Genomic DNA, 27093 nt, shown 5'->3' with positions numbered 1-27093 from the left:
CTGGGAAAGGGCTGCATATCGTAAAGCTCTCAGACGCCGGCTCATTGGCTTCAGTGGGAGTACAGCAAGGACCTCAGGGTCTGACCTATGGGGCTGCTGGGACACTTGGCATTACAGCGACTCCCGGGCCCACCGTCGCCCCCTGGCAGCAGCCAGCTGTTCAGCATCCCAAGCAGCGCCCGCCCCGGCTGGTTACCTTTCTGTGCAGTCAGGTGTGTTGTTCTCACAGTGGATCCCGCTGAAGCCAGAGGGGCAGGTGCACGTGTAGCTGTTGACACAGTCCGTGCAGTTGGCCCCGTTCTTGCAGGGGTTGCTGGCGCACTCGTTGATGTCCTCCTCGCATTTGGGCCCCCGGAAGCCTGCCAGGCAGTCGCAGAAGAAGGCGTCGATGCTGTCAGAGCAGGAACCGCCGTTATGGCAGGGATCTGAAAGAAGAGGCAGTCATGTGGCATTAAGATACAGCAGTTCACAACCCCAAACACAGCAGTGAAGCTGGGACGCTTCCACGCGGCATTAGCCCACAATGCCGCCACCCGCGAGCAGCCACAGGAGTATCAAAGCAGCTGAGCAAGGCAGCCCTGGCCCGATCCTGGACAAGGCAGGAGCTGGCACTGAATGCACAAAGAGCCTGATTCTCCATTCCCTGCCCCTTGTGTTGTCATTAGTGCCAGGGCAGAGTAGGTGTGAAATGCTGCCATTTCTGATTCACACCCATTCTGCCCTAGTCTAAATGGGTGACAGCGGGTACAGGGCCGTGGAGAATCCAGTCCAAAAGTTCCAATTCCCTTTTGGACAACGGCGAAGGTACCTTTAAAAAAAAAAACACACAAGGTGCAACAGGTGGCATTAAAAGGGCAACGCTGTTTCCCACCCTAAGCAAAGGGGAATCCCAGATGCCCCTGTGGGGGGACCTGTTGCAATTGAAGGCTTTGTTAACAGCAGATCCTGTGAATGGCGAGCCAGGAAAACACTGCATCTCATTGAAATGTTGGGAATCTGCGTCGTAGTTACACGTTGTAACGACTGGTTGCCCTTATCCTTTCACTACACTGTGTACTGCCCTCCCTGCAATTTAAGCTCCTGTAAGGAGTTTGGAATATGTCGCTGCAGGTTTCTGCCCCATGAGCAGCCTCTATTTATTCACGCCGCACAAAACGTCCCTGACTCCAGCCCAGGAGGGTAAGGGATGCAAGTGGCAGTGGATACCCTTATGATTTTAGCACCAGCTCAGAGAGCAGACACTCTGCCCAGCTCTTACTTGGCTTGCAGTCATCGATGTCGGTGTCGCAGTTGTGGCCGGTGTAGCCAGCTTTGCAGTTGCAGCGGTAGCTCCCATCTGTGTTCTGGCACGTGGCGCCATTTCGACAGGGGCTTTTCACACATTCATTGATATCAATCTCACAGGTTTGACCTACAAGAGAAAAGAAGGGAAAGCTTTAGCACTTTAACATGCTGGTAAAAGTGCTGCAACCACGGTCTCCTCTAGCACCAGCTCCAGTGCAAATCAGCCCTGCGGTAGGTAAGTGCCACTTGGGAAGGAGGAGGCTGCGGCACACAGACGACGAGTGAGTTGACCACGGTCACACAGTGAGTCAGTTGCAGAGCCAGGGATCGTCCCCAGAAGTCTTGGTTCTCATACCCTTAATTTAACGAGGCCACTCTCCCACCTTTGTTCTGATATTCTCTGGGCCACATGGGAAAGGGAAGGCACAAAACCAGAGGAGGGTTCAGCACAACCTGGCTGCCCAGCGAGAGGAGAGTGCTGAACTCGGAAGAGGACAGATCAGTGCACGCGGCAGAGATCCCCTCCATACCTTGCCAGCCGGAGGGGCACACGCAGGAGAAGCTCTCGTAGTCCTCCGACTCTCTGCACTCGCCACCATTCTTACACGGACCAGCCGCACACGGAGCTAGCACGTCCTCGCACGTAGCCCCTGTGGGCAGAGAGAGAGACACACATGCGGCTGAAGCCTTGATGGCAGGCTGCTGTCCCGAGTCAACAAAAGGTGGCAGGGCCTGTGACATGCTCGCTGCATCCAGCCCGCTGCCCAAGAAGTCTTGGGCTAGTTCCAGGCCTTGACAAGACAAAGGAGCTCATGCTTCCTCCGTAACCCTCCAGGGTCATTTCAGAATTCCCAGATTTCACGGAGACCGACACGCCTATGTAGAGCTGCATGAGTGGGGACTCATGACCTGCCTCTTGGAGGCCTTCCAGAGGAGCTCCTTACTGGGAAGGGCGGGGATGGCCCATCTGCTGGGGGGGCTTTGAATGGTTTTACAGTACTTGGTCCCGGTTCCCTGGAGACAGCCTGGGCACCCACCTTTCAGATTTTAAATATTAAAACTATGGCGACAATCCAAACCCGAGCTTTTATTTGAAAGGAAAGTGCAATTTTGGGGAGAGGGCTTTCAAACGCCCCTGAATGGTCATTTTTCCTGTTTACACACTAGCCAAGGGCTAAATTCCCTCCAAAATGTTATCTTCCTTGTCAGCCGTTATCTTCTAAGTTGGCCTTTGCTAGTTTCCAGAGCCTTCCACTCTCCTCGACCCCCCATTGGTTTCCATGGCTACTGGTGAAGACAGGAAACTAGTCATGGCTTCCTACAATTGTGCACATGTTGCCATTTTGTGCAAGAGGAAGCAGGAAACTGGCAAACAGGAATCAGGTCAGCAGAAATTCCTCCCCCTACGGAATCCACAGCATATTCTGCACCCCGACCTGCGGCATATTTTTCCAAAAGGAGGGTCAGTGGATAAACAGAGCTGTTCACAAAACAGACCCCGAAAGGGGGACAGGACTGAAAGCAGAGCAGCCACAACGTGCTTTTATTAATAACCCAGCACTGGATGAGGAGGAGAGCCCACAAACCACATCTTCACTTCTGCATTCACAGGAAAGGGGCAGGGACGAAGCACAAGTTCAAAATCCTGCCCTGCTGCTTCCGAAAGCTCCTTGGAGTTTCCTTGTCTAAGGTTTGGCTGTGCCAAAACACTGCCCGGGTCACCCCATCATGTCCTGTATGCAGTCCCAGATCCTCAGCTCATGTAAGTTGGCAAAGCTCCAAGGAAGCCAGCGCTGCCTCTTTGACTTACGCCGGCTGAGGATATGGCTCATGGCGTGTGCACAACAGGGAGGGAGACTGGTGTTTTATGAATTATGGGCTAAGCCTTGCTCCCACTGAAGTCAATAGCAAAACTCTCCTGTGGAGGTACTGGTGTGGTACTGCCTGAGAAAGGAGAGTGGTATGCTGCTCAGTGACTCTCTTTTCAGGGCTGATCTCTCTTGAGGAAAGGATGCAGGACCCGAAAGCCTATGCAGCAGTTCTGCTGCAGTGTAACTTTCAGCACAGGCTGCCTTCTTACCTGTATATGGCAGGAGACAGTTGCATTTGTAGCCAGCTACATCATCTATGCAGGTTCCCTGATTCAGGCAAGGGTTGGAAGCACATTCATTGATATTGGTCTGGCAGTTGGGCCCTGAGTTAGAAGAACCAAACACACATCAGCAAACTCGGTGTAGACCACGATGGAGGTTTCCTCTGGCGCAAGAGGAATGGTATGATGGGAAAGCAAGAGAGATGAACGGGAGGACGGGATGAATGAGGCAATGATGTGCACAGAACCCACTGGTTACCTCTAGACGCTGGTCCAGATAAGAGGTTAAGAGTTTACTACCGTTACCAGCCAGAGGAGTATCTCCTTTAGCTGAAGTTGGGGCAATCAGCACTTTTAGTGCAGAAGGTCCCAGGTTCAAAGCCCAGTGCTGACCCATCCATTGTTGCCTTTCCCATAGATGCGTAGCATGTGTTCCATGACAATAAATTCACAAAGAACTATCCAGAGAAGCAAAGCTCCCACACGCCCGCCACTCAGCTGTAAGAAAGTAGCAACAGCCCTTACCGCTGAATCCCTCCCGGCAGGTACAGATGTATCCGCTGGTCATATCCTTGCAGGTGCCCCCGTTCATGCAAGGATTCGATTCACACTCGTTGTTGTTGATGTCGCAGTTTGTCCCGCTCCAGCCTTGGTCACAATCACACCTGTAGCTTTTGTCAGAAAGAAAAACGTAAAGCGGAGAGTCAAGTTGTACTCATCCCCCCCACCCCTTCAATCAACCCTTCTTTTGTAGTCGTCAGAACTTATTTGAAGCACAAGTTCCCAGACACCCTGAAGCAGAGAAAAGAGCTCGCTGCTAATCCTGGATGACTGAGCAGTTGGAGAAGCAGCGCTTTACAGACTCCTTGATAGGACTGCAGGATTCCAGAACTGTAAGAGAGCTGCATTAAGTCAAATGCTAGATTTCAGGGGACTACAGCTCTTCACACCTGGAATCTCACGATCAAATCTGGGTTTCTACAAGTCCCGAGACCTCCATGGCAATTCAGGACGCTTGGCAGTCTTTGCTCAGTAGGAGCCAGGGGCTGCACGTGCAGCTAGCCATGTACATCAGCAGTGGGGTGCACTGACCGAGCTGTATGTGGGAGCCCCTCTCTGGAATAGCATGTCCGAGAAAAACAGAGTTCTCACTCTTAGGTTGGGTGCAGCAAGCCAGATACTTTATTATCTCTAGCAATTGCATGGAGGGAGAGAGCTAAACAGGTCTCTCTCTAGGTAAATAATTACAGCAAGCATTTATACCTTTGGTACATACAATAATGAGCAACAACTGCATTTTGTTTATACATAGGTCATTCTGGTATCTTATTTTTCTCATCTCTGTTTAGACTCTAGTCTACATTCCATACTTATCTAACACAAGGTCGCAACAACTTCTCACACACTTCTTTCCCACTCGCCTCACACAATCCTCGCGTCTACAAATTTCGCGTTATTCGGGTTACAGCTGGCCTGACTCTTGCTCACAGAGGGGACTGTTTGCATTGAAATTCCCTTCAAACCCCTGTCAGTTCTTTCTCTACTTTCACAAGCAGGAGGGCTGTGGAGCAAGGTTTGGATGTTGCAGCAGAGCTGGGCTGGGGCCCAAAATTGAAATAGCAAGGAGTGCTGCTGGAATTTGGAAGGTGCATTAACAGAGCGGCGTGGACTGATACACGCTGTTGGCTTCCTGAAAACCTACCCATTGAGTCCATCATTGCATTTCCCATGGATGCAGGGGTTACTGTTACACTCATTCACTTCCAGCACGCACATGGGGTCGTGGTATCCCTCGGGGCAGATGCACGTGAAGCCGTTGATGCCGTCCTTACAGGTTCCGCCGTTGTGGCACGGGTTGCCGGCACACTCGTCGATGTTGATGTTGCACATTCTCCCTAGGAAAGGGAAAAGCCAAAAAACATCACCTCTGTGAAGCATGCAAGGCATCCTGGGAACTCACACGTCCCATCAGGGGAGTAATAATACAAGGGGTCTCAGGGCAGGTAGGCAAGGGACACCCAGCCTGCGTAAAGGACGGTAGGATGGAGTCTCCAAGCAGTGCTGGTTCTAAAGGGACATGCACCGGCTGGGCTGGTAACCAGCAGCATGACTCCACTTTGGTGCAAGGTGACTTAGCAGTGGCTAGCTTGCCTCTCTTCTAAATTCAATACAGTTGTGGGGAGCGAAGCCATCCCTGACATTACTTTGGCTGCAGGAGGAAACAATGAAGGGGAGCAATCTCAGCCTGTAACCCTACCTGCTGGCAGCCTGGCAAAGAAAGGCCCTATTCAAAGCCCCTGGCAGCAGGCATAGGGCAGAGAGGCTCTGCAAGGCTACCGCCCCCGCTGCGGGTGAGCAGGGAGCCAGCCGGGGTCTGCGCGTATCAAAGGACGTACACATTTTCCAGCAGCGATCAAACAAACCAGTTAGACGAGGCAGCAACCCGATACCCATGGGATTTGACGGTGCGGGAGCCTAATCAACAGCTTTCCGCTCTCTCTATTCCTGGACTCAGCTAAGTCACCTGGGCCGGCAGGAGCACCAGCCTCCCTTAGGGAGAGTGAATAGCTCGTTTCATAGACCAGCAGACGCTGGGGCGAGGAGCCAGGGACAGGGTCTACGCTAGTGTCCAGGGCAAGCTCCAGATGCAGCTAGAACCTGGGCTGGGCCAAGCATGGAGCCCTCTGAAACAGGCTGATGGAGACTGGCAGTGAAGGCTACAAGTTCCAAGATGATCAGAGACTTTGGGGCCCAACTGGAGACCAGCTGATGGGGCCCGCTCTAGAAGAAAGCGCCGAACACCCGCCCTTGGAAAAAACTGGCCCTTTTGAGGAGTCTCGAGTTGGGGCCCTAGGAACGGAGGCATCCAGGATCTCCAGCCACTTCCAAAATCGTGGCCCACATCCCTCTGTGTGAAGAACACACAGCAGCAGGGCAGCTGCCTCGCTCTGCGCAGTGAGGTTAAATCACTGTAAATTCTCTAAATAAATGCATCTTCCACTGTGCACTCATCTCCCGCCCAATGTAGAGATGGCAGCTCTCTGGGGCAGGGACTTTTTTATTATATGGGGGTACAGCACCTAGCGCAATGGGGCCTTAATCCCTGATTAGGGCTCTAGGTCCTACCATAATAGAAAGAATAATCCATCATTTCATAAGCTCTCCTGCCATTACCTCCTCTTTGCACCCAGCCTCAGAGTCAGGGAAGGACTCTGCAGGCCCCAGAACCCCAGCCACTAGCCTCTGGCCCTGCATCCAAAGTTTGTGGGTGGGATTTAGAGCATTCAGACATCTAAATACCCACCTGAGCTTGCAAATCAGAGGGCTTGATTCAAACTGGGTGGGAAAATCCAGCCCTACGATCCCAGTGAGCTCCCCACTCCATCCTGCCCCCGGCCCTTTCTCCAGCGGCCAGCAGCAGCTCTCACCTGTGTATCCTGGCTTGCAGGTACATTCATAGCCATTGATCTTGTCTAGGCACTTGCCATAGTCACACGGGTTGCTAGCACAGTCGTCCAGGTTGATTTCACAATTAGGCCCTTAAAGAGGAAAATGTAACGAGATGTTTACAGGCCTCAGGCCTCACTGACAAGACAAAATATAGTCAGAAGAGACTGACAGTGGGGGTGGGGAACTGAGACACTCTTCCCCACCCCCCTCCTTTGAAAATTTTTTCCAGACCCCCAGGTGTGGAGGTGGTTCTGAAATAGACAGTCAAGCTGGGAGAACTTGTCCTCTCCATAGGAAACCCACAGGCCTTTTCCATAATCAGCCAGGCACTGGGAGACAAAGCAAGAGCTTTAATTAGCTCCACATCTCCTGGTTTTGTTTCCATGACCCAACTGTTCACACTCACCTCGACTGATCACCCACCCGCACCCCTCACGGACAGCTAGCTGGAGTCCTGCCAGAGCCCGCGCTGCCCTGTTCACTGCTAAGACAGAGCCCCAGATGGGTGACTCCTCCTTACCTGTGGTGCCTTTGAGGCACAGGCAGTTGTAGGCGTTGTCCCTGTCCTGGCAGGTCCCTCCATTTTTGCACGGCTGGCTCTGGCACTCGTTGATGTTGAATTCACAGAGGTGGCCCGTGTAGCCAGGCTGGCAGAGACAGGTGAAGGCAGCGACGCCGTCCCTGCAGGTCCCGTAGTGGCACGGGTCAGGGTCGCACTCGTTTTTGTCGATTTCGCAGTGAGCACCAGCAAATCCTGGCACGGGGAAGAAGCCAACAGTCAAAGCGGGAGCCTTGTGTCATGCGCTTGCTCCTCCTAATGCAGGGCCTGGTCCTGAGAGGCGCAAAGCACTCGCCACCCCCTAACGAGAGCTGCAATGCTCAGAATCCCGTCAGAGCAGACCCTGCCCACGGCTCCCCTGCCCAAGCAGCTAGGGGAGGGAACAGAGAGGGAGTCTAAGTCCTTAGGGTTACCCATTTTTCCTTCAGCCATCCACAGACCACCTCACAGCCCTTCCATTTCTACCCAAACACGCCTAGATAGCGCGCTGTCCAGTGCCCACTGCCATAGCCTCTGGAAATACCACAGCAGAGTCAGCCTACACCCTGGCTCATCCCTTTCTCCCCTACTCCCGGGGTCAAATGGGCTGGGACCAAGGTATTCCCCACAGCGATCAGCTCAGGCACTGCCACCATGCCACGGAGCCAGCCGGTCTGGCTTGTGTGTGCCTACAGTCGCTGGCTTCATTGGAGAGCCACAGTCCCAACCCTGCCTGATCTGTCACGCCAGCAGCTCTGTAGGGAACGTTTGTCCAGTCTAAAGAACCTGGAAACAGTGCCAGGCTGAAGGGAGACTGGGTGAATTGCAGGCTGCAGAGATTCACAACATGCATCGGAGACAGCCACCTTAAGTTGGAATGGGTTTGCAAATAGCTAGATGGGGGAGGTGGCACCATTGTATCCAGCCTCTGGGTTAACTGGGCAGTGGACTTGAGTTGCTCTTTAATGTAATCACAGCGTTTTTATCTACCTAGGCACTTGTCTGATCCCAGCATTTCTATTTTGTCGAGCCCCTGTCACTGCAGTATCTGCACACCTCACAAACATCACTGCATGTAGCCTCTCTAGGCGGCAGGGCTGTGCTATTATTCCCATTGTGCAGAAGGGAAACTGAGGCACAGAGTAGTCATGCTGGGAGTCTGTGGCAGAGCAGGGAATTGAACTTGGGTCTCTTGACTCCCAGGCTAATGCTGTAACCACTAGGCAATCGTTCCTTTCTCCTTTCCACTGGAGAGCGGTTCCTTGGCCTCTTCTAGCATAAGGACCCAGGTGCCCAATCCCATGCTTCACACTCCCTTAGCTTCCCGTGGGAGTGGAAGCCTCTCTTGGGGAACTGGGCCGCAAGATGCCAAGCTGCATGGAGAGCCAGCCTCTCTCTATCAACCTTGCAACTGCTACCCCCTCCCCCTAATTAATAACCGCCCTCCCCAGCCAAGCTCCCCCAGCGCCGCGAGAGCACAGGCCCCGAGGAGTCAATGGGGCTTTGCTTGAGAACGTGGCCAGAGCGCACAGAACAAAAGCGTCTCCCCCGCACTCAAACGAAAGGGCCTTTCAGAGCCAGGAGAGCTGGGCTTTGTCCCGGGGATACACAATGATCATCATTAAGCTGGCTCCGCGCAGGAGCCGGTCCCTCACTCGCCTGCCGGCCTCTCCGTGCGTTTGTCATGGAATCCGAGGGGGGAAGGGGCGCGCGCACCCGGAGATAATAACGCTCTCGCCATTATCCGGCCCTACTCCGCTCCCAGAAGTGGCGGGCGGGGGCATGGAGGACAAAGTACAGCTTTGACTATCCTCCGTGAAACCCACATAGCAGCTTTTCATCGGGGCTTGGCATTAGCAATACACTAATTAGAGGCCATTCAGCTGGAAGATTTCTGGCGGGAGCTGCTCCACAAAAGAGCCACTGTTTGCCACTGGGGCTCATGTCATCGTTTGGGCCAGTCATTCCTTAGGTTTCACTCATCGAGCCCACAGAGCCTTGCACCTTGTTTGGACGATAGAGGCGGCTTTATTTCCATCCTTCTCTGTCTTGCTAGCGCTGGCCTTGGAGGTGGGGAGGAGCGACAGGGGAAGAGGACAGGGCCCCAAACAACAAGTCCCAGGCAGGTGGGATTATAAGTAGGGTTCGTTACTGGTATAATGGCAGTTCCTACAGACCCTGACAGACGCACAGCGAGAGACAGTCCCTGCACTGACCGAGAGCAGGGCCCTGTTCTGCCAGGTGCTGCACGGACGCACAGCGAGACAGTCCCTGCACTGACCGAGAGCAGGGCCCTGTTCTGCCAGGTGCTGCACGGACGCACAGCGAGACAGTCCCTGCACTGACCGAGAGCAGGGCTCCGTTGTGCCGGGCGCTGCACGGACGCACAGCGAGAGACAGTCCCTGCACTGACCGAGAGCAGGGCCCCGTTGTGCCAGGTGCTGCACGGACGCACAGCGAGACAGTCCCTGCACTGACCGAGAGCAGGGCCCCGTTGTGCCAGGTGCTGCACGGACGCACAGCGAGACAGTCCCTGCACTGACCGAGAGCAGGGCTCCGTTGTGCCAGGTGCTGCACGGACATGCAGCGAGAGATAGTCCCTTCCCCGAAGATCCTACAGTCTAAACACGGCACTAAATCAGTTCCAATATCGGTTGACTCCAGAAGCAGCAAAGAATCCTGTGGCACCTTATAGACTAACAGACGTTTTGCAGCATGAGCTTTCGTGGGTGAATACCCACTTCTTCGGATGCAAGAACTTGCATCCGAAGAAGTGGGTATTCACCAAGAACTTGCATCCGAAGAAGTGGGTATTCACCCACGAAAGCTCATGCTGCAAAACGTCTGTTAGTCTATAAGGTGCCACAGGATTCTTTGCTGCTTCTACAGAACCAGACTAACACGGCTACCCCTCTGATGGTTGACTCCAGGAATTTCTAGATGCTGTCCTTCTATAGCACCTTTTGCCCAAGCAGCTCAAAGCCCTTGACAAGCTTCCAGACCTTGATCCTGCTGCCATGGCTTTCAGGCACATAACTCCTCACCGGGAGCAGGATCGAGCCCTGATTAATGCTTCAGCATTAAATATTCTCCCCATTTTACAGAGGCAGAAACTGAGGCAAAGGGTGATTTATCCAGGATCTCTCAGCGAATCCCTGGCAGAGGCAGCAATTGGGCCTAGGAGTCCCAGTTCCCAGCCTCTCCGTTCTAGCTGCCAGACGACACTCCCGCACCCCATTCCGACTGGTCAGCTAAAGGTCTCCCCACCTTCTGTGCACTCGCAGGTGTAGGTGTTGGGGCCGTCTATGCACTTAGCCCCGTTCTTGCACGGCGTGCTGGCGCACTCGTCGATGTCGTATTGACACAGGTGCCCGTTAAAGCCTGGAAGAGAACACAGAGAGAAAGCTCGTTTTTCACTGCCCCGGCAAGGCCAGCGCTGGGACGAGCACCGGCTCCTTGGGAGCATTTCAGGGGCCGGCTCGGAACCTAGCGGCTTCTGAGAGAATGAGACTAACGGGGCTGCGGGCGTTGATAGGTCTGCACTGGGCAGGAGGTGGCGGCTAAAGCAGAGGAATGAAGAGCCCCTGGTTTCGCCCCGACAGCCCAGACACAACCTGGATTAACTTGTTCCCCACCCACTGCCTCTCTACCCTCACCCCTTAACAAGGGCGCTTACTCCCAGCAAGTTTGGGACAATGGCTCCTAACACCAGCAAGGGGGGCAGGGCAGAAGGCAAGCAGCCCTTGGGCTCGTCCATGGCAAACAGACCTGCAGATTCCACCCGTGGTTTGCCCCCTCCACCGCCCCAGCTCGATTCTTTACAACCCGAGTATTTCCCAGCCCCACATGCGGCCGGAGGAACCCGCTCTCCCCTGCAGGAGAGGACATTTTCCAGGCCGGGCTGGGGTTTCCATGGTGATGGCTGGATGGGGGGCTGTGACCCAGCATTGAGCACATCTTATTTACATCTCTAGAGGAGCGAAGGCTCTGAACTTCCAAACCTCCTTTCACAGATTAACCGTCTCCCCATTCTCCGCTCTACCCCCTGACTTTGACACCCTATTCAAACCCGCCAGCATGGCCCCTCTGCCCAGCCGCGCCTCCTCCCCACACTGGGGCCTTTTCAAGTGCAAAGTTGGGCTTTTAAAATCCTCGCTGCTCTCTCCCGCGGGCTGGGAAGGCCCCGCTTGCTCGGCGGGAAGGGCTCTCCCGTTGAATGCATCTTCCCACCCACACGGCTCCCATCCTGAGAAGAGCTGAGCTCCCACTCAAGTCCCTGGGATTTGTGGGCACTCAGCTCCATTCAGGATTCGGCTCCACAGGAGGAAAGGGCTGGGGCTGCCATGAAGGGAACCTCCGTGCCTCTTCTTTCACCTGGCCGATTGGGTCTCACACCAGAAAAGGGCCAGGTGCTGCTCTGGGATAAATCAGTTGTGCGCCACAAATTGCAATGGAGAGATGCTGATTTACACCAGTTCTTCTATGGCGACTCAGGCCTTTGTGACACTCACTGCACTGCACACTGTTGCGCTTTGAGGCATGTGCGCCCATCTCTAGAGCTAAAGGAGAATCTTCACAATACAGGGCTTATGACACACAGTAAGGCAGCTCTTATTCCAGCCAACAGGGGGCAGTGGGACACATACACCAGTCACCGGTTTACAGAGCTTGCTGCCTTGCAGGGCTCGCTGAAATCATCTGCCAGAATCTCTCCAGCATAGGCCGTTGGGGATTCTTGGGTGGGAGAAAGGATCCCGGACAGCTCTCCCCACACACTTACTGGGTCTAAGGGAGAAATCCCACTGGCGCTCCTTCCTCCCTTCCCGGAATGCGCCTGGTGCTCACATTAAAGTTTCCAGACTCATATCCAGGCTGCCAAAGTTAGGAGGCTTCAAACGAAAGGAGCGTTATTTCCCTGAGCTCCAGGGATCTGCCCCACTCTGCTGGGTTGAAATCCATCGGCCCAGCGTTGCCTCTGGGTGGTGGATTAATTCCAACTTTGTTTCCACTACAAAGGCTTATGCTGAAGGCAATGCTATCGATCGCCCCGTACCTGTGGGGCACTCGCAGTGGAACTCGTTGATCTTATCGATGCAGTTCCCGTTGTGCAGGCAGGGGCTGCTGGCACACTCGTCCGTGTTGATTTCACAGTAAACGCCCTCGTAACCTGCGAGTCAGAGATCCAAAGTGCCTCTCAGAGTTTGCAGCAAAAGACCCCCATGCTGAGCATTGCAGGCCTGCACCGAGGGGCGCGAGGCATGGATGTAGGCCGCCGTGTTTGGGGAACATGGCCTGCAAGGCTCCAGAGCAAAAGCCAACCTGTGGCTGATGGGGGTCATCAGGAAGCCTTCTCTATGGGCAACGTGTTCCATAAATCTCCACCATGGGGTACTTGCACCTTCCCCTGAAGCAGCTGGGGCTGGCCACTGTCAGAGACAGGATACAGACCCCAGCCTGGGCCAGTCAGGTAAAGCCTATGTTTGTAAGAGGCAGTGTATAAAAAGGGCCCGATCCTGCATTCTCTGCGCACCCAACGCCCTCGTTGATTTCTTTCTCCCCACCCATCCCCAATATTCCTATTGCCGCAGTATCGTCAAGGAAGTTTAATGAAAGAAAAACAAATCCCTGCAGCGGATTTTTCTTCTAAGCTTCATTCCCTGACAAAAATCAGCCTCCCACCTCCACCAGCACAGACCTTCCCTGCAAATCAGAACTCTGACTCAAGCCCATTGATATCACTGGGCTCAGTTTGCAGACATCAGGGGCCTGTGGGCTCTCAGGTTTAGTTATGGGACTTCCAGCTGGAGGGTTTTCAAATGCCCCCCAGCAGGATTTCCCCTGCTGGAGGAACCTCCCTTGTCACTGTTCCTAGAAGGTTTCAAAAACACTCATGGTAAGGTTACAAATAATCACACTTCCGTGTAAAGTAATCGCTCATTGCTAAGGGGTGGCCACAATCCTGCTATCGGATCTGCATGCCCATGGTGTCCTCTCAAAGTAAACCATGCTCCCCCCAGGGCCCAGGGTCAGGATTGAGGTCTAGGAGAGGGAAAAGTGACAGCCCTTCTACCCACCTGGCATGCAGATACACTGGAATTCACCAATCTGATCCAGGCAGGTGGCGTCGTTCTGGCACGGATTCGAGAGGCATTCATTGACGTCTATCTCACAGCGGGGACCCGAATACCCCTGGAGACACTGGCACTGGAAGGACCCTTGGGTGTTGATGCATTTCCCAGCATGCTCACAAGGATTGGCTCCTAAAAATGACAAGTGCCGTTGATAAAACCCATCTAGACAGTCTCTACTAACGGCCCCGACGTCTGGATGCAAGAGGGTCACGGGGCATTACACAACCTCCCCGCCCCGTTTATGTATTTTTAAACCAAACCTCAGCTTGGGCCTGATCCCCCGCCATTTCCCCAGAAAGGACCCCCAAAGCTGGCAGCCCCTGCGTTTACCTAGAGAGCACTCGTCTATGTCTTGGTTACAGGCTGGGCCCGTGTAACCCGAGGGGCAGGTGCAGATGGCTTTGCCGTTGACAGGGTTGGTGTCGCAGTTAGAGCCTTCGTTGCAGGGGTTACTGATGCAGGCGTCATTCAGGTGGCACAGCAAACCTATCGAGCAAAGCACACGCACACACACCTGTCAGGGTAGAGCTGTGGAGGCAAGTCTCCGACCTCTGTCTGAGGGGAGTGCCTAGACTGCCCAGCCGAGAGCAGACCCCATTGTGCCGGGTGCTGTACAAACACAGCGACTGAGGCAGTCCCTGCCCCAAACTGCTCCCAGACCAGAGAGACGACAGGTGGCAGAAACAGAAGCACAGAGAGGGGAAGTAGCCTGCCCATGATCAGAGCAGGACAATGGAAAAGAACCCAGGTCTCCAGACTCCCAGTCCAATGACTGATCCACTCTTTATTCTGGGTGAAGGAAAAGGGCTAAATTCCCCTTGGTGTAACTCCACTGACGCCAGTGCTGTTACACCAGAGGAACAGAGAGCTATTAGATCAAGCCAACTCCGCTGCCAGGGCGGGATAGAGTCCCCTGAATGTGCCACTGGACTTTAATCTGGCTGCACACACTTCCCTCCATCCCCATGTATCACACTAAACCTGCAATCACCCACCTGTGCGGCCATGTGGGCACTCGCAGTAGAAAGAGGCCACCCGGTCATGGCAGGTAGCACCCTGGAAGCAGGCAGCCATAGCACAGTCATCAATGTTCTCACTGCAGTCCTCGCCGGTCCAGCCGTTGACACATACGCAGTTGTAGCCGCCGTGGTTGTTGTGGCACGTTCCTCCATTCTGGCAGGCATTCGGCATGAGCTGGCACTCATCAACATCTTCAGTGCAATACTGGCCTGCAATGGGGAGGAATATCATAGTGAGTGAACCCAACTCTCATGCTCCAGGGCATGAGCTGGTCTCTCCACAGTGGTCAGGAAGGAATCTCCTGCCTCCCCCGCCACATGGACAGCCCTGCACAGTAAGCTAGGTACAATGCAGGGATTTTTTATCTTCAGAAGCATTGCTAGAGGCAGGATACTGGACTGGATAGTGCAAAGGATCAGCCCTAATGGACCAGACCAATGTCCATTATGGCACGCAGCAAGCTGTGGACTGGCAGCAACATCTGCCCCAATTCAGTCAATGGATCTTCTGCTATTTGCTTCATTTGCAGCATGATCTGTCTTCTGCAGTCCCTGCTCCTTAAGCTCACACACCCAGTCCCCCATGCTCTCCCCACAGCCCCAGCTTTACCTGTCCACTCAGGAAGGCACTGGCAGTTGTAGGTGTTAACTCCATCCACACAGGTGCCTCCATTCTTGCAGTTGTTCCCAGGACAGTCATCAATGTTGTCCTCACAGTTCTGACCAGCAAAACCTGGGGAAAGGAAACACCTAGATCTACTCTCTGCTCTGGAGGAAAACAACCTGTCCCAGCCTCCGGAGCGCCACAGAGCTAACAGGAGCTTGATCTCCCACGCCCCAGGAATAGGCTTGGCTATCCACAGCAGGATGCAGGTGCTGAGATAGGTACCAGCCACCTCCATCCAATGTGAACTGTGCCAAAGACTGGGGGTGTCTGGCTGCAGGGTTTGGGTTGAGCTCTGCCTCTGCTCCCAGCTGAACAAAATGCCCTCCTCCCTCTCTGACTCCCCGTTCCCCTGGGACCATACTGCAACAAACTGCTGCATGCTTCAGCTCTAGGATACACAGCTTTCGGCGACACTCTGGGTCCAATCCTGCAGCCTTTATTGCCTAAAACTAATTTAATGGTGTGAGACAAGAATCAGGCCAACGTTTTCTCTTCCATTCCTGATTTTCAGTCAGGCGTCAGTAACCACCTGGGCCTTGTTTATTGCAGCCTTTGTAGCATGGATATGTCAGGTGGGACTCTGCCTGCTCCCTAGTGCAGCGCTAAGCTGTATGTCACTGCTACCAGGACACAGATGTTAGCTGGAAAGCCTCATCACGGCTGGTTAGTGATTAGTCTCCTCCCTTGGACTTGTGCAATAACTAACAAGAAGTCTTTTCATTCTGAGCCGCACAGCAAGTCCAACCTGTGGCAGGTTACTAATTAACGCACGCCGACTGTTTGTGGCAGCTCTTCACCCTTGGCTTTGAAGAAAGCCGCCCAGTTTCACCTCCATTCCCCTCTGCAGACTTATTTATGAGCTGCAGGTTCATTCGAATGAAGAAATCTCGCTCTGGAACTGCAGGAATCTTGGAGGCAGCAGCCAGGTTCCTCCCACTGGTTGCCTAGGATGAGGATTTTCCCAGGACAGGGCCTGTTTTTCAGAGGTGCCGAGCACTCGCATTGCCGCTCCCGCTGGCTTCAGCAGAAGTGGCAGATCGATGGCACCTCTGAAAATAAGGACCTTGATCCTTCACAGGGAATAGGTGGGGGCCTCGCTTTGCACGCCCCTCACTCACGAGTGCAGCCTGCTGACTTCATGGCACGCCCATGTGACCGAGGATCACTCACGGAAGGGGCTGCAGAATTGGGCTCTGAATCACTGCATTTTAATAGCCCATTTAATGAGGCTAACAGCCAGTATTTCCTCCCAGGGAAAATTCTTCACCACGAAGACTCTTGCAACGTGAATCAAGGCTGCCAATGCTACCGAAATCCCAGCACTCTCCTTTGCACGGTCAGCCTGGGGCTTTTTTTAATTATCTTCATCCCATAGCATGACACACAGGGCAGCTGAACAGCTTTTGACCTTTCCCAGCTCCCCAAGGTGGGCGGAACAAACACAAAGAGGCCAGGATCTTATCAGCAGATCTGCCAAGCAGGGCCCCCTCCCCTGCTTGTTAACATTTTAAACTGTCGCTTGGCCTTGTTACAGGGTTAAGTGATGTATTTACTGTAAACACTGCACCACAGACTGGCTCCTCTGCAGCAGCTCGGCCAGCCTGCCGAAAAGAACATGCCGTAGACCTAGGCTAGCACTGCAGGTGTAATCAGGTCTCCGCTCACCAAGTTCTGTGCTCACCTAGTCAGCCACTAGTTGAAACCAGACACAACTAACTATAGAAACGACTGCAATTAACTGTGTGTCCAGATGGCTGCTCTGCAGAGACCAGGAGGGTGTGTCTACACTGCCATCACGGAGTAACTGCAGCTCATGTAGACGCTGTAGCCGAGCTAGCTTTAATGTGGATCGCTCACCTACGGGAGCAACACAAGCTAGCTGTGCAAGCAATTCCCCAGGGTTCTGGGCAGGCATGTATAGCCCAGGCATGCTGAAGCTTGTGCTGCTGCAGCGTCACTGCTCCAGAATCCTTCGCTACTTTACAGCTAGCTGGGGTACAAGCACATGAGCCGCCATGACCCCCCGCTGCCCCCGGGACTGCACTTCAGACATACCCTGAAACCCCTCCCACTCAGACGGCTGCAAGAGTGGATACAGCCAGGCGGTGATGCTTGCAAAAATCACAGGACGGGGACCCTGGAGCATTAATGAGAAGTATACACAACACAACCCCAGGCGAACACAGCCCTGTAGCATCCCCTCATGTGATCCTTGCCTCTCCAGCTCATCCAAATGTTTCGTCTGTCAACGAAGTATTCTGGATAATATTGTGTAACAAAGACGATCCAGGTCTACAGGACCCAAGGCTTTGGTTTTATTTCCACTACTTACAGTATGGCTACACTGCGGTTAGACGCCCATGGCTGGCCAGTGCCAGCTGACCTGGGCTCGCTGCGGGGCTGTTTAATTGCAATGTAGACTTCCAGGCTCAGGCCCTGATCTCTGGGACCCTTCCACTTTGCAGGATCCTTGACCCCAGGACATGCCTTCAGCACTTTTAAAGGGCCTGATTTTCCATGGTGCTGAGTGCCTGCAGCTCCCATTGATGCCAGCTGGAGCTGTGGGTGCTCCCAGCACCTGTAGAAAATCAGGCCCCTCACATTCCACCCAACACCAGAGAAGTAGATTTAGTAACATTGTTCCCATTTTACAGATAAACAACCAGACACAGAGACTTCAAGTGAGTTGCCCAAGGCAGGTCAGAGGCAGGATTAGAACTCACGAGTACCTGCGTCCCAGCCACATCCTGAGCCTCTCTCAAAATGACTGCCTTGTTTTCCTCCCACAAACATCAGCCCCGTATTGAATGAAAAGCAATACCAGTTATTTATGATTGCTGGTAGAAGTCCAAAGCAGATAATGTTGATTCATTCCTAGCTTTTAAGCTGCAGATCTGAGCATGAGTGGCAATAACTTGTAACGTTTTTGAACCATCCGAATGAGTAATTAGTGCTGCAATTACTTTAAATTCAGGGTTAGGTACTAAAGCAAAGGCATGATAACACAGATTAGATTAGCTGGGCTGTAAAAGACTCTGAACAGACAGACTCTTTTTACATTAAAAGAGGGTATTGTTTTAAAATGTGCTGAGCTACAAACCAGCACATCAATAAGTATCTTATCTTGAGAAATGGCCCTCAATTTTTTATGCCTCGGCCAGAATCATCTGATACAGTGTTTGCTTCACAAGACACATGCCTTGGCTGGCCTGATCCTTGCGAGGTGCTGAAGGCTCTCAATGGAGCTTGGCACCTGGCAGGATCAGCCTCAAATAGAGAAGTTACCAGAGCATTCAATAGCTCCAAGGTTATTTTGCATGTTAATATTTGTCCATTGGACTTCATGGGAGGCAAACCAATAAAGGGTTCACTCAAATCCCTAGGAAGCAGTTCCCTCCAGTCACAGCTGGATGTCAAAGAGCTAATGCTTTCCTCACTCATCCCCCGTGCAGTGGAGATTCGCTCTCTGAGATGACGCATTTCACTGCCGCACAAGGCAGGCTGGTTTCTTGCAGGAAGCTGGCTAGCCAGAGCTAGACTTTCTTCCCAGTTCTGAGAGGGCCTGTGGGGCGCCACAAGCCCTCTCCTCTCCCCTCACTTGGAGGACTGCTTTCTCCGTCACAATAACTGGTATGGCGCTAAAATGGCCATCCTTCCAAGCAGCCACCAGTTCACTGCTATCTTCTGGCGGGTGCTCCCGACTCCCTGCAGTCGACGCCTATGAGAACTTGCTCCCAGCTCTCACCAGCTTTGGAAGTTCATTCCCTTATCTGGCCCAGGAGAAAGCTCTGCTGTTCTAAGTCACGTAGGCAGCTCATCTATAGCTCTGTCATTTTAGGTCATTCTTGTTTGATGAACATGGATGACAGGGGCCTCACGACAGTCCTGGGAAGCTGGGCAGGGAAGTTCTACATTGTGGAAGGGATATTGAACCTCATGCTCCAGGGCTAAAACTAATGTAACTATTAGAGATCAGGATGAGAGCTATGCTGAGGGCAGATTATCCCACATCTGCCTTCTGGAGGGTTCTTACACCTCTCTCTGAAGCAGCTGGTGCTGGACACTGGAATAGATGGACTTGGGGTCTGATCTAGTCTGGTAATTCCCATGTTGCTATACAAATATCATAATTCCCATTTTACAGAGAAGGAAACTGAGGCACAGAGAGGCCACAAAGCAAGTCAACCGCAGAGATAGGGATAGAACCCAGGAGGTCTTGATTGCGCACTCCCTGCTTTAACCACTAAGTGTCACTCCCCAAGGAGGTCGGGAAGAGAAGCAGGGGGGAGCCTAAATACAAGTCCCCCACTCTAATCACTATATTATCTTCACACCCGAAGTATCCACCCTATCATGGTTTATCTGTGAAAAGAGATTAAAAATCCTCGAGCCCTCTCCACCGCACAGACATTTCCCAGGCAGCTTAACACGGCCGATAGCGTCTTTCCAACGGGGGGTGACTAGGCAGATGCTTCCTCTCGCTGTGTCTGCCTCAGACAGGTGGAGGAGGCCGGTTTGGGTGAGAAACCAGACTAATCCCCCTGAAAACAAAGCTCTCCTGCTATTCGGCCTCCTCTTCACCCAGCCTAACCGCAGCTCCTTCTTGGGGGCAGGCTGCCGACAGGCAGGAAGTTTGTAAATTTCATTCCGTCTGGCCGCGAGCACCTCGCTGCCGCAGAAGCCGGGGAGCTGTCTCACACCCACGAGCAAAGCTCAACCAGTTCCCCTCCAGCTGCTCAGGCTCTGACCCCAGCGTGCTGCGGTGAAAACCTCTGCAGCACGACAGAACCGAAAGGACTCCCTGAGTTCAGAGACCTGCGTTCATCTCCCTGACTGGCGAGCAGTTAGCCCTAGGCCTGTACTCCACTTAAATCCTCACTGGCTTACGCCTGGGCCTACTCCCTCTGCACAGGGATGAATTTAACTGAGAGCGGGTAACCCCACCCTTTCCCTTCCTCTCTCCCACCCCATTCTCCCCTTTCACGGTCGTTTATTCCAGCCCTCCTACAGGAACCGATCTGTGCTGTTCCATGGTTTGCCCAGCAGGGGCAGCAGAGAGCATGGGGAGGGTCTCCCTTCGCCAACTCAGGCCAAGAGGCCTCTCCATCAGGGCTTGTCTCCACTTGGAAATTTACCGAACTAGCTATTCCAGAATAACTGTGCCACTTTAGAAGTGGATTAAGCTAAATCAGAAAAAGGCATTCTTAGGTCAGAGTAAGAGTGTCCGCACAGGCGCGTCTACTGAAATAACTATTCCAGATTAGCTACTGGAGTCAATTTCCATCTGGAGATAATCTCTCAGATGATATTTCCCGTCAGCAGGGGCTGCCACAAAGTATGCGCCCAGACTTACTGAGAACATCTCTGTTAGAGCTGTTGGTTGTTCTCGATCCCTCGAGTGGTCACTGCAGGTATATTGCACTGTAGTTACTTGGAAAAGTTTTGAATTTGCTGAGCTTTCTGCATCTCAATACTTCAGGGTCAATAGGATGAAAATCAGTCCTCCAAAATGAATGGCAACTCAGACAAATCTACCGATTGGAGATGTTTATATGGCCCTCACCAATGTCATAGTTCAGCATCTCACAATCTAACATAGTATTTATCGCCACGGCACCTCTGTGCAGCAGGGATGTGCCGTTATTGCCCATGTTACAAAGGGGGAACTGAAGCACGGCGAAACTAAGGGTATGTCTACACAGTAATTGGGAGGTGCGACCGCAGTATGTGTAAATGCACCTGAACTAGCACGGCTTGAGCTAGCTTGCTAAAAATAGCAGTGTAGCTGCATCGGCAGGGGCTAGCCTCCCTCCAACCCTTGACTAGGGTACATACTTTGCAGCTACACTACTGCTTTTAGCAAGCTAACTCAATCAAAGCTAGCTCCGTTACACCTACAGGTGCTGTCCCGACTTCAGGGCAGACATACCTCAAATGACTTGCCCCAGGTCATACAGGGAGTCTGCAGCAGAGCAAGGAAATGAACCCTGATCTCTCAAGACCCATGCTAGTGCCCTCATCACTGGATCCCCATGGCCAAAGCATGAGCAAGGCCGGCTGTACCTGGAAGACACGTGCAGTCGTAGGTGGTTTCGCCGGTCTGACGGCAAGTGCCCCCGTTCTGGCAGGGCGAGGGATTGCAAGGCACATAGAGGTGCTCACAGTTCAGGCCCGTGTATGCTGGCTTGCAGGAACACTGGTAGGTCCCGACCTCGTTGGTGCAGCTCCCGCCATTCTTGCAGATGGGAGGACTGGTGTTGCACTCGTTCACGTCCTGCTTGCAGTTGGCCCCATGGAAGCCCTTAGTGCACTTGCAGACGTAATGGGCTTCGAAAGGAACGCACTGCCCTCCGTTGGCACAGGGGTTGGAGGCACAGGGGTCTGCCTGCAGGCAGGTCTTTCCTGGGGAGCGAACAAAGAGGGTGGGGATGGAGATTGCAGATAGATGCAGAGTCCCTTGTGGGTTCCTGTGCCCCCCAATCCTGCCCCCTCTCTGGGATTCCAGTGGCTGAACTGTGCTCCTCCTGCACTGGCATTCAGTCTGCACAGAGGTGTGTTTCATTCACAACACACACTCCCCACCTTGATAGTACCTCCCACCCCAAAGCACATCCCAGCTGTACACACGGTGTTCCCACACGACGCCTGGCCCGCGGCACGGTAGTAAGAGGAGAAGGGGACAAGCCACTCCACTAACCAAAAAGGCTGAGGTATCTTTCATGTCCACGCAGAGCAGACAGGACAAAGGATGGAGTCGATGCTGCCTGCCCTGGAGCCTGTAGGTGCAGGGCCTGGAGGAGTTTCGAGGCTGGTTTCTAAGCCCTCTCACTGTCTACTCGTTCCCATGGACAGGCACTAGATAGCACTGCCATGTAGGAGACCTGGTCTTCCAAGCCCCCACAAGGACGGCAACACACTCGCTGCCTGGGGGCAGGAGGAAGCGCCCCGTGTTGCTCTGCATGGACCCTCCTGCCCCTGACCAGCTGCAGTGAGCCCCCTTAGAAGACCGGATGGGAGCTGCTATGTGGGAGCAGGCATTGCAAATGCCCCTCACCCTGGATTTCCAAGGCCAGTCCTGGCTTTGGGGACTCTGCTCCATGCAGGCAGGGGCAGGTCCATGTATTTTGCTGCCCCAAGCATGGCAGTCAGGCGGTTTTCGGTGGCACGCCCGCGGGAGGTCTGCCAGTCCCGCGCCTTTGGCGTACCCGCTGCCAAATTGCCGCCGAAGCCACAGGACCGGCAGACCTGCCAAAGGCAGGCTGACTGCCACCCGCATGGCAACCGGCAGGGCGCCCCCCGCAGCTTGGTGTGCTGGTGCCTGGAGCCGCCCCTGCAGGCAGGGCATTACAACAATCCCACCCCTGTGTGTTGGGGATGCGGGCAGTGGGGCTCTTGGGGCTCCCCGAGGGAGGTATGCATGCTGGTCTCACCTGACCATCCTGGAGGGCACCGGCACTTGTACTCAGTCAGCGTGAGCAGGTCGCAGGTCCCTCCATTGCGGCAGGGGTTGTTGAGGCAGGCGTTCTCCACGGGAGTCAGGCACAGACTGTCTGTGAAGCCCAGGCGGCAGGAACAGGTGTAGTCCACAGCATTGCCACGGATGACCGGGTGGCAGGTGCCAGCGTTCTTGCATGGGGAGCTGAGGCAGGGGTTTGGCAGCTGGCACCGGTCGCCTACATGGGCACTGTTGCATCTGGGGAGAAGAAAAAACACCAAGTCAGAGTCAGTCAGACCGCCCCACCATTCCCAAGATAAAGCAGCCACTGCAGAGAGCCGGCAAGGCAGGGGAAAGGGTTTGATTTGGGCCATTTCTCTTGTGTAGCTAAATTCTTGGCTGCAAAGGCCAGGGGTGAGCTCTCAGACAGGCCAGCTGCACACACAGCAATGCAACAAACAACATTTCAATTGGTGCAGATGGGCTCTGGAAACACGCGGCCTCGGGTGCCTTATTCCCCGATAGCAACCTGGCTACGATACAAGGGGATAAGGCCAAACTTTTAGCACCAAAGAAGCATCTTGTTCCCACCCCTCCCACATGGGGGCATCAGGAGGCTTAATCAGCATGGAGGAAGTGCTGTGAGCTCCTTCTGCGGAGTGTGCTCGGTACTGTCAGTCACACAAGAGCAGTGGCAGTGAACTGGTTCCTACTGGTGCTGCGGTGCCTGCTCTGATGGCAGGGAAAAGTAAAAGGAGACATTTTTCTTCATCTCTAGGATGTTCTTCCTTCTCCCAAGTGCAGCCTCTGTCCAGAATTTCACAGCCATAAAACTGCAGGCAAAGCCACCGGGCAAGTCAGACAGCACCTAACCCCCTTCCTGCAATTGGAGCCGTCCAGGTGGACCCCTTGCTCCTGTGAAGAGACTCAGACTGGTATGGAGTCTGCCTGTGCAGACTGGATTGCAGGCGCCACACGACAGGGACCATGTAATCACATGATTGTACAGCACCTCGCAGAGGCTCCAGTGTCCCCGGGGGGTGCTCAAAGCCCCGCCTCCTGCCCTAGGCCCCGCCCCTGCTCCACCCCTTCCCCCAACCCCTCCCTATCCTGCCTCTTCCCACCTTTGCCCCGCCCCCAGCCCCGCCCCCCACCTCTTCCTGCCCCTGTTCCTCCCCCTCTCCCCCAGCACCTCCTAAATGGTGCTGAACAGCTGATGGTGGTGGGCAGGAGGTGCTGGGAGGGAGGTGGCCGTGCTGATTAGCAGGGCCTGCCAGCAAGCGGGAGGGCAGAGTGGGGAGGGGAGGAGCTGATCCTCAGGGCTGCATTTTTTTCCGTGGGTGCTCCAGCCCCGGAGCACCCACGGAGTTGGCACTTATGGCCAGTGGGGCTCTGATCCCGATCCAGGCTTGTAGGCACTATGGTAATATACAGGTTTATTAATTATAATGATAACGGATCAGAGAAGAAACATTTGCCTTGTGGGGTGTGACCATCACACCGATGAGAAAATGCCGAGTTCAGTCTCAAACCGAGTTACACAGCTGATCATTAAAAACAAAGTAAACACACAGAGGGCAAACAGCAGCTCCCTTTTCTGGCAGCTCAGTGCAGGCTGTAGGGGGTTAAATACACATGGTACAGACAGCTAGGTGGATTGTGCAGGGGAAAAGAAAGGGAGAAGTTCAGTCTGTGCTAAAATCAGACCGAGAAGAGCCCACTTCTCATCTCAGATGTGTTGTAAAAAGGCATTTAGACTAACACTGAGCATACAGATCCTGTGCTCCCAGCTTGAGTGGGCATTTTCCCTCCTAAAGCCTGAGATAGGCTTCTGTGCTGGGTCCATAGCACCGTTGCTTTATCTTAGGACAATTTTTGCCCATGTGGTTTCAGTTACAGCATCTGTTTTGGCTTCTCCCTTTCCCCGCCCCTTCATGGGCACCTTTGATGACCCTCGCAGCCCGCTGTGGAGGAGAGAAAGAAGAACACTCCTTGCAGCCCACAAAGCTGCCAACTTCCCTGCCTGTGTGAGAATCACTTTCACACACACCCGCTAGCTCCCATCCCTTGCCACCTGTCTCCAACATTTTCCAGAGCACAGGAGTGCCAGAAATCACTGAGATTTCAAAGAGCTTGCGGGGCATCTTCCGACTCCCTTGAAGCACAACCGAATAATTGAAGCTTAGGATCTATGCGAATTGCCTTTCCCAAACCAGCTGAGCAGAGGAAGAACAATCCCCAACTCCCTCTCCTGTCCCTAATCAATATCAGAGCTGGTGGGGTCTATTTCTTTAAGGGATGCCAGTTAGCATAGCACGTTTGCTGGGAATACCGTTTTATTGATTTTTTTTTATGGAACTATGCAAGTCTAAGGATCAAAGGGACCCAAGCACTGATGATACGTGTGTGTGATATATATTCACTCTGCTTGAAATTCCTCCCTGTGTAGAGAGCCAGCACAACGGACCACTTGAGGCCTATTTTGAAGATTTACGTGGGGTACAGGCCTTCTGCCGGCTTCTCTGGACAAGGGTGAATTTCACACTAAGAGAGAAGGAAAAGATGAAAGAGAAGCCCCAGCCGGGTAGCATGCAGAGACCTGCAAAATAGTAACACCTGGCTCTCACGTAGCACTCATCATCAGTAGATCTCAAATCACTTTGCAAAGGAGGTCAGCATCATTATCCGAATTGTACAGACGAGGAAACTGAGGCACGGGAAAGGAAAGCGACTTGCCCAAGGTCATCCAGCAGGCCAGTGGCAGAGCTGCAAAAAATCCCAGGTCTCCTGAGTCCCAGTCCAGTGCTCTGTCCACTAGGCCTTTGGATGTTTAACTAAAATGCCACCCTGCAATCATAAAATGAAGTCCTTGTAGAGACCCAATCAGGGTTTGTGGGACAGCAGAGAGTATTCTGAACAGTGCTAAGAGGTCTTTGTACCCACATACTTTGTCCTGGATAGATTCCCTCACCCTCTCCTGAGCAGGAAGCCAGATTTGACATGGACAGGTCAATTTCCACCCTTCTGCCCCAAAACATACAGCTGGCCTTTCCGACCATGCTCTTAATTCCTCCACTTTGTCTCAGGCTCTTGGCCACTTGCAACCTGACAGCAGAGAGCTTAAAGGGGTTGCATGCAAAGTACCTTCAGAATGATCTGCGATCAGGGGCCCCTTTGCATTTTGACATGTGCAACGGCCAAAGCCCCCAGTCTAACAAAGCACTCGAGCATGCGTATAACGCTACGACCCAAGTCACTGCCCTGAAGTCAATGGGACTAGTTATGGGATTAAAGTTACTCTTGAGCTTAAGTGCTTGGCTGGATGGAGCCCCAAAAGGGCCACAACACTCATGTAAAGTGCTTTGAGATCCCTCGAGCTTTCTGTCAACGGTACAGTATTAACAAGGAGTCCGGTGGCAGTATTACTATTTCATCAACAACTGACAGCTTCCCCAACATCCCTCCGTCTTGCAGAAATCACAGTCAAACATATCTCAGCATTGGCAAACACGAGCTCAGCTTTAGCCTGGATAACAGGTGTGGCATATTTATGCTCTCTCTTACATTACTGTCTTCCTAAACAGCTGCTCCGATCTTCCTTGAAGATAAACACTTTCCAAAGCCGTATTCTCTCCAGCAGTGGGAGAGGCCAAACAAACACATGCCTGAGTTTTATCTCAGCATGGAGGCCTTTTAAAAAAAAGACACATGAAATGGCGACTGGCCCAACCATCTGTTACCAGAAGCCAAAAGGTCCAAGCCAACTGGCTCATGAGAAAACAAAACCAGGTGATGGGAGAGGCTTGCAAATGGGGAGTGTTTCCTGACCTAACACTTAGGTGCTTTAACATAAGCCAGCCTTTCAGGGATGATGACAGGGAGGAAGAGAGGATGAAGAAATAAGGGCCAGATTCTGCCCCTGCTACTCACACAGCGTAACGACACTCACCTCCTTTGTAGAACGCTGAGATCTACTCCGGACAAGCACGAGATCAAAACATGGATTTGTTTTTGTGACTTTATTCTGCACCTAGCCCCACGGAAATCAACAGGATTGCTCCCGTGGTAAAGGGCTACTCAGATCTGGCCCCAAATAAATGTAGATAAAACCCAGCAGAAAATGGAAGCTGTGAAATGGTGACCTTGTGAGAGGGCTAAGCAACTTCAACCAGCACTGACGTCGGCAGGAGCTCAGGGTGCTCGGCAACTTGGGGATTGAAATGCTACCCACGGAATAGATTGTCATTCCTGACTCACAAACAGTGGCTGCTTAAGTTTGCTCTGTGGTATCCCTGGTCCCCCAGTAACTGACCAGGCTTAATGCTTCAAAGAGATTCCCTTTGCCCCACACTCCCAGATCCTCCCAGCAAAGATGAATCCCCTGCCACGAAGTGGGGTTCGCCCTTACGTCTGCACCCCATTGTTCTCTGTGATTCATTCATGAATTAAACAAGAAGGGGGCGGGGGGAGGGGACAA

The 27093-nt window shown here is 53.2% G+C and overlaps 1 protein-coding gene across 1 annotated transcript in view; it reads right to left on the bottom strand.

Annotated features, from left to right (window-relative positions):
• The window catches only part of NOTCH1 (notch receptor 1), an 81201-nt gene that overhangs the window by 15734 nt on the left and 38374 nt on the right, over positions 1 to 27093 (bottom strand). The window contains exons 3-18 of the mRNA XM_044992582.1: positions 22612 to 22874; positions 21245 to 21583; positions 15125 to 15247; positions 14491 to 14724; positions 13826 to 13981; positions 13439 to 13624; positions 12418 to 12531; positions 10632 to 10745; positions 7347 to 7580; positions 6805 to 6915; positions 5079 to 5271; positions 3902 to 4047; positions 3365 to 3478; positions 1815 to 1934; positions 1259 to 1411; positions 197 to 425 (exon numbers count right to left, since the gene is read on the bottom strand). Coding sequence (XP_044848517.1) covers positions 197 to 425; positions 1259 to 1411; positions 1815 to 1934; positions 3365 to 3478; positions 3902 to 4047; positions 5079 to 5271; positions 6805 to 6915; positions 7347 to 7580; positions 10632 to 10745; positions 12418 to 12531; positions 13439 to 13624; positions 13826 to 13981; positions 14491 to 14724; positions 15125 to 15247; positions 21245 to 21583; positions 22612 to 22874 — 2829 coding nt within the window. The remainder of the gene's footprint in view (positions 1 to 196; positions 426 to 1258; positions 1412 to 1814; positions 1935 to 3364; positions 3479 to 3901; positions 4048 to 5078; positions 5272 to 6804; positions 6916 to 7346; positions 7581 to 10631; positions 10746 to 12417; positions 12532 to 13438; positions 13625 to 13825; positions 13982 to 14490; positions 14725 to 15124; positions 15248 to 21244; positions 21584 to 22611; positions 22875 to 27093) is intronic.

This window comes from Mauremys mutica, chromosome 18 (genome assembly GCF_020497125.1).
Source record: "Mauremys mutica isolate MM-2020 ecotype Southern chromosome 18, ASM2049712v1, whole genome shotgun sequence".
Taxonomy (NCBI): Eukaryota; Metazoa; Chordata; order Testudines; family Geoemydidae; genus Mauremys; species Mauremys mutica.
This window is presented reverse-complemented; position numbering and strand designations above follow the sequence as displayed.